This window comes from Alosa pseudoharengus, unplaced genomic scaffold (genome assembly GCF_046254945.1).
Source record: "Alosa pseudoharengus isolate Yale_2024_CS ecotype anadromous, Long Island Sound unplaced genomic scaffold, YU_APseudo_1.1 YU_APseudo_1.1_scf_11, whole genome shotgun sequence".
Classification (NCBI taxonomy): domain Eukaryota; kingdom Metazoa; phylum Chordata; class Actinopteri; order Clupeiformes; family Clupeidae; genus Alosa; species Alosa pseudoharengus.
In genome coordinates this window covers 39,460,947-39,468,446 of record NW_027468576.1, presented here as the reverse complement: position 1 = coordinate 39,468,446, position 7,500 = coordinate 39,460,947, and the positions used below count along the sequence as shown (strand labels likewise).

The 7,500-nt window shown below is 44.9% G+C and overlaps 1 protein-coding gene across 1 annotated transcript in view; it reads left to right on the top strand.

The window, feature by feature from the left end:
- The window catches only part of LOC143117473 (xenotropic and polytropic retrovirus receptor 1 homolog), a 45,702-nt gene that overhangs the window by 18,613 nt on the left and 19,589 nt on the right, over positions 1 to 7,500 (top strand). Inside the window, exons 7-11 of the mRNA XM_076279221.1 lie at positions 1 to 84; positions 364 to 447; positions 2,898 to 2,979; positions 4,000 to 4,193; positions 4,898 to 5,077. The exon at positions 1 to 84 is cut by the window's left edge and continues 66 nt beyond it. Coding sequence (XP_076135336.1) covers positions 1 to 84; positions 364 to 447; positions 2,898 to 2,979; positions 4,000 to 4,193; positions 4,898 to 5,077 — 624 coding nt within the window. The remainder of the gene's footprint in view (positions 85 to 363; positions 448 to 2,897; positions 2,980 to 3,999; positions 4,194 to 4,897; positions 5,078 to 7,500) is intronic.

Genomic DNA, 7,500 nt, shown 5'->3' with positions numbered 1-7,500 from the left:
GGGGCCGACTGGCGTGTGGGCCAGGTGGAGGTGGCGCCCTTCTACACCTGCAAGAAGATCACGCAGCTCATCACCGAGACGGAGGTACCCGCACCCTGATGGGTCCATCAGCAGCCACACATCTGTCTGCCCACAGTTTTATACTCAAACAGCTTAACTAATATTACCCTTCAAGACAAAGTTTAAAATGGACAATATTGGTACCCTAGAAGCAAAGTATGCATTTCTTGATCTTTTTGGTGTGTGTGTGTGTATGTGTGTGTGTGTGTGTGTGTGTGTGTGTGTGTGTGTGTGTGTGTGTGTCTGTGTGTGTCTGTGTGTGTCTGTGTGTGTATGTGTATGTATGTGTGTGTGTGTGTGTAGGCACTGGTCACTGCAGAGCTGGAGGGAGGGGATCGTCAGAGGGCCATGAAGAGACTGAGGGTCCCTCCTCTGGGGGCGGCACAGGTGAGCCCAGCCCATCCAACCAGCAGGCAGACAGCCACATGTCAAACATCCACCAACCAATCAGCAGGCAGACAACCACATGTCAAACATCCACCAACCAATCAGCAGGCAGACAACCACATGTCAAACATCCACCAACCAATCAGCAGGCAGACAACCACATGTCAAACATCCACCAACCAATCAGGAGGCAGACAGCCACATGTCAAACATCCACCAACCAATCAGCAGGCAGACAACCACATGTCAAACATCCACCAACCAATCAGCAGGCAGACAGCCACATGTCAAACATCCACCAACCAATCAGCAGGCAGACAACCACATGTCAAACATCCACCAACCAATCAGCAGGCAGACAGCCACATGTCAAACATCCACCAACCAATCAGCAGGCAGACAGCCACATGTCAAACATCCACCAACCAATCAGCAGGCAGACAGCCACATGTCAAACATCCACCAACCAATCAGCAGGCAGACAGCCACATGTCAAACATCCACCAACCAATCAGGAGGCAGACAGCCACATGTCATAAATCACTAGCCAATCAGCTGGCTAACAGCCACTGTCAAATAACTAGCCAGCCAATCAGCTTGCAGCTATCGTATGTCAACCCCTTCAACTATGACACTAGTTTTTGTCTTTTTATCTGGCTTGTGAGTTTTGTTCTACAGTCAAACTTCATTACAATTCTCACCAGTGGCCTTAAGTACAAAAAGAGCTTGGAGGTCACATTGGACTCATCCATAGTTCATAGCGCTCATGTCGTACTGGGCGTTTGCAAGTGCCAGTGGTTAAGTGGGCATTATAGAGAGTCCCAGTGACTTCCGTTTTACTTCCGCTACAAGGGGCCTGTCTTTCAAAAAAATATGAACGGGAGTTAATGGAGAGATAACAATTATTTTTTGGTCCAGTTTGAATTGTGCCACGAATGTGTGTGAATTTAAAAGATAATTTTTCACGTCAAGAAAGTACTGTTGTTCGATAGACTTCAAAAGTTATGTTGGTTTTGTACGAATCCGCTCAGTGGACTACATCTCTCGTCTCGAACGATGTACGTCACCAACGTAATGAAACAATAAGATTAGAAGCTGTTATGCTAGTTAACGGTTGCATCTTGCTGCCTGCTATGTCACTTAACAGTATGTAATGTACAGTCTATGGACGAATACAACTTACCTGATGTGTTTAATCCTCTGACTCATGGTATTTTCATCGGCAAGGAAAGCCCAATTAAGACCTGTTGCTGGTATGCTTGTACAATCTAGTGTGGCTGCGAATGAGCTAATGTAGCGCGACTGATGGGTTTGTAGTCATTGGAATTACAATCTTTCACAATGTTGTAATTCAATAGTTACGAAACAAACTGCAAATGTCTTTACATGAAAAATTCTCTTTAAAATTGACAAACATCATATGGGTAATTCAAGGCACAAGTCAACCGGGACCAGAAAATAATTTCTTTTTCGCCATAGACTGGCGTTCAAATTTTTTTGAAAGATAGGTCCCATGGAGGCAAGTGGAAGTGGCGTCACTGGGACACTCTATTAAGAGCGGTCGAAGTCTGAGGGCTCCAGCATAGTCCTGTGTCTGTGTCCTGCACATGCGGCACGTGACGAGAATGGCATGCGGGGGTGTCGTCCTCAACGCGTGTTAATGTGCATGAGGGTGTCACTTCCTTTAGTGTGTCATGCAGCATTGACCTCATTTTCACCTCACACACACACACACACACACACACACACACACACACACACACACACACACACACACACATGCAGTCAGGCGCTATCAGGACACCCAGTCAGGATAAGGAGGAAGGCTCGTTAATTGTGTGTGAGCACAGAGCCCAGATAGGACTGGTCATTAGCCACACAGTGATATGCGCACACACACACACACACGCACACACACACACACACACACACATACACACACACACAGGGCCCATGCTAATGCAAGAGGCCAGTGTGCAAAGTAACTGTGGTTATCAGTCAAAGGTGAATCGATCAATCACTTAATCAATCACTCGCTCACTCAATCACTCAATCAATCACTCAGTATTCATATAGCGCCTGAGTTAGCAGCACAATGTGCTTAACAATAGCAAACCCAGTAGAGTGGGAGGATTATATATTCTATATAATATTGTTTGTTTTGTCTGTGCTTAACTATAACAAACCCAATAGATTGGGAGGATTATATATTCTATATAATATTGTTTGTTTTGTCTGTAATTGTTTACTGTTTTGCCCATCAGGTCCTGACCTTTTGATTGCATAGCACATAGTGGTCAACTACTGTTGTTTTTAAATAAACCTAACTTGACTTGACTTGATTCTAACAAAAGAGTCAGCCTTTAGAATGAATAGATAAATAAATAATAAAAGAGGAAATGGTGCAAACACGAAGACGTGATGTCATGTGGTCTGCTGTCGCCCTGCAGCCTGCGCTGGCCTGGACTACGTTCCGTGTCGGACTTTACTGCGGCGTGTTCATCGTCCTCGCAGTCGCCTTCATCCTCACAGGTAACGCACGCACACACACACACACACACACGCACGCACACATGCAAACGCGCACACACACACACACACACGCACGCACACATGCAAACGCGCACACACACACACACACAGCCTTCCTCCACAGTTCTCATTAGGAACACAAGAGGGTAACGCCTCCCTCCACAGCCCCGTCTCGTTAGGAACACGCGAGGAAAAGCAAGATGTCACACACACACACACACACACACACACACACACACACACACACACGAGAGGAAAAGCAAGATGTCAGCTGTGGGGAAATTAAAAATTGGCCTTTGAATTATAATGATGTTGAAACTGTTTGAACTTGGGGTTAATTTCTCTATCATTTCCAGACGCTTTCTGATTGAATAAAACCCACACTATGCCCTCTGTTAGAGTCTTTCTGGAAAATATATTCAATTTGATATTTAATGTCTGACCATTTCCTTATCATATTTCCTTCCAGAAACTGTTTTTTGAGGCTTTCTTGTATTTCTTGTGGAGTGAGATTTAGACTCTGTAGTTTTTGAATTTAATGTCCAATTTTAACTTTCTTGTATTTCTTGTGGAGTCAAAGTCAAAGTCAAAGTCTGCTTTATTGTCAATTTCTTCACATGCCCAGACATACAAAGAGATCGAAATTACATTTCTCACCATCCTACGGTGAAGACAAGACATATTTTTCCAATTAAGTCCACAGACAAACATAACATTCAAGTAAACAATAAATGAGTAAATAAGAAGGCACATACAATGAAGAAATAAGAGCAGCAAATTTGGGTTGAAATTGTGCATAGACAGTCAATATAATAGTGCATATATAGTATATATATATATAGTGCAATATAATAGAGTTAGATTTAGACTCTGTAGTTTTTGAATTCAATGTCCAATTTGAACTTTCTTGTGTTTGTGAATGAAACTCTCCATCATATGAGAGTGAAAGCCTAAACTAAATAAATCGTTGGAGCCCCATGAGGCGGGCGGTGATAACGAGAGGACGTGTCCGCTCCACAGGTGTGGTGTTCCTGCGCGGCACTAACCAGTACATCTGGCCGCTGGTGCGCATGTACCGCGGCGGCTTCCTGCTCATCGAGTTCCTCTTCCTGCTCGGCATCAACACCTACGGCTGGAGACAGGCAGGCGTCAACCACGTGCTCATCTTTGAGCTCAACCCTCGCAACAACCTCTCCCATCAGCACCTGTTCGAGGTGAGATACTCACACACACACACACACACACACACATTCAGGGAAAAGGCCAAGTGTCACGCTGTGCCCAGTCTAACATATGTAGCTACGTGTGAGGTATAGGATATATGATCAAATATGCAGTGTAAGGTATAGAGTATAAGTTATAGCTACATGTTCTGGGGTAATTCTGCTGGAAGCTGATGGAGACGCTGCAGGGTTGTGTTAGAAATCTTTTGAGTGTCATTCACAAGAGTTGAGATTATTTTTGTAGCACACAGACACTAGTGTAGAATTCATATTGAGCTGAGTGCCCTCAGTGGTGTAATTATTGTAAAATGATATGATTGAAATCAGAGCTGTTGATGCTATCAGGTGCACCGCTATCAAAAGGCCACCAGCAGGACCATTAACAGCATCCCTGGCTGCACAAACATCAAACATCAATTGTGATTGAAACCAGTTGAGCCCAGATGCTATAACTGTCGTGTGTGTGTGTGTGTGTGTGTGTGTGTGTGTGTGTGTGTATGTGTGTGTGTGTGTATGTGTGTGTGTGTGTGTGTATATATGTATATATGTATGTGTGTTTGTGTATGTGTGTGTGTGTGTGTATATGTGTGTGTGTGTGTGTGTGTATATATGTGTGTGTGTATATGTATGTGTGTGTGTGTGTGTGTGTGTGTGTGTATGTGTGTGTGTGTGTGTGTGTGTGTGTCCACCCCCAGATCGCTGGTTTCCTGGGCGTGCTGTGGTGCATCAGCATCCTGTCCTGCCTGTACTCGGACTACATCTGGCTGCCCATGCAGGCCAACCCCCTCATCCTCTACGGCTTCATGCTACTCTTCCTCATCAACCCCTTCAAGACCGGATACTACAAGTCCCGCGTCTGGCTCCTCAAGCTGCTGGTGAGACTCTCATGTGTGTGTGTGTGTGTGTGTGTGTGTGTGTGTGTGTGTGTGTGTGTGTGTGTGTGTGTGTGTGTGTGTGTGTGTGTGTGTGTGTGTGTGTGTGTGCGTGTGCATGTGTGTGTGTGTGCGTGTGTGTGCGTGTGTTTGTGCGTGTGTGTGTGCGGAGTATGCTACTACAAGTCCCGCGTCTGGCTCCTCAAGCTGCTGGTGAGACTCTCATGCTCTCCTCCCTTCAGACAAACACCAGTACAGACAGACATACAGACATGTGCTGATGCTACTGACAGAGTTGTACTGACAGAGTTGTGCTAATCCTACTGACAGAGATGTGCTAATGCTACTGACAGAGTTGTGCTAATCCTACTGACAGAGTTGTGCTAATGCTACTAACAGAGTTGTGCTAATCCTACTGACAGACTTGTGCTTATGCTACTGACAGAGTTGTGCTAATCCTACTGACAGAGTTGTGCTAATGCTACTGACAGAGTTGTGCTTATGCTACTGACACAGAATTGTACTTGTATTAATGACACAGACTTGCCCTAGTATTAATGCCATAGACTTGTAGTAGTACTAGAGTATTGAGACAGACTTGCTGTAGTCTGTCTTGGAGTGTGTGCTGAATGTGTGTTTCTCCTGCAGCTGGGAGCAGGGCAGAGGAAATAGTATCAGTTCAGCTGAATGAAATAAGGATAGAACTGACAAGCTTCAAGCGCTCATCTTAAAGGGGAAGCACATAGCCTAATGCAGCCCAAAGCTTTTCTCTTAAAGGGGAAGCACGTAGCCTAATGGAGCCCAAAGCTTTCCTCTTAAATGTGCAATCTGTCTATTAGTTATTTGGTCAAATGCTTCTTGATTCAAACCAAAGACAACTGTTTGTTTAAAACCTGTATTAGGCTATAGTAAGACTTCATGGAAAAGATTATTTGTACCATTTCCACACATTCTACCCACTATGAAGAAGATCATTTTAACAGATATGGGAATGATATGTGGAATGTGAAATGTGGAGTGATATGTGGAATGTGGAGTGATATGTGGAATGTGGAGTGATATGTGGAATGTGGAGTGATATGTGGAATGTGGAGTGATGTGGATTGTGGAGTGATATGTGGAATGTGGAGTGATATGTGAAATGTGGAGTGATGTGGATTGTGGAGTGATATGTGGAATGAGGAGTGATATGTGAAATGTGGAGTGATATGTGGAATGTGGAGTGATATGTGGAATGTGGAGTGATGTGGAATGTGGAGTGATATGTGGAATGTGGAGTGATGTGGAATGTGGAGTGATATGTGGAATGTGGAGTGATATGTGGAATGTGGAGTGATGTGGAATGTGGAGTGATATGTGGAATGTGGAGTGATATGTGGAATGTGGAGTGATATGTGGAATGTGGAGTGATATGTGGAATGTGGACCAGTTCTGTCTGTGTACCTGGTCTTGACCTTGTTGACATTCTTCTATTTTTGGCCAGCTAGTTGTGTATCAGGCCTTTAAGGACCAGCTAGTTGTGTATCAGGCCTTTAAGGGCTGGATAAAGGCTGGCTTTAGTGCTTTAGCCTCAGTGGGTGAATAATAAACACCATGAACGCAGTTGGATTAGTCATCAATGCGGTGATGCCAAAAAGCCGAAAACAATGATCTCAGCAACAGCTTAAGACTTCAGAGCGCACAGTAAGCTCTCTGCTTTGTATCGAGCTGGTAAACATTTCTTTAACAGTCAGACTCGAGCACAATCTCCTGCACACACTGACGCTGGCACAGTGCATACGCTGGGTAGCGTGGAAACAAGTGTGCTTTGAATACAACCACAGTGCATGCTGGGTACCATGGACACAAGTGTGCTTTGAATACAACCACAGTGCATGCTGGGTAGCTTGGAAACAAGTGTGCTTTGAATACAACCACAGTGCATACGCTGGGTAGCGTGGAAACAAGTGTGCTTTGAATACAACCACAGTGCATGCTGGGTAGCGTGGAAACAAGTGTGCTTTGAATACAAGCACAGTGTTAAAACCTGTTCCCTTCCTTGCTTGAGCTGCACCACCCACTAATCACATCTCTCTATGTGCCCTGCATGTCTTTGTCTGATATTGGAGGATTGTGTGTCTGTGTGCGTGTGTATGCATGTGTGTGTGTGTGTGTGTGTGTGTGTGTACTCTGTGTGCTCTGTGTGTGTGTGTGTGTGTGTGTGTGTGTGTGTGTGTGTGTGTGTGTGTGTGCGTGTGTATGCGCTCTGTGTGTGTGTGTGTGTGTGTGTGTGTGTGTGTGTGTGTGTGTGTGTGTGTGTGTGTGTGTGTATGCGCTCTGTGTGTGTGTGTGTGTGTGTGTGTGTGTGTGTGTGTGTACTCTGTGTGCTCTGTGTGTGTGCGCATGTGTGTGTGTGTGTGTGTGAATGGGAAGAGTGGGGCGGGGGA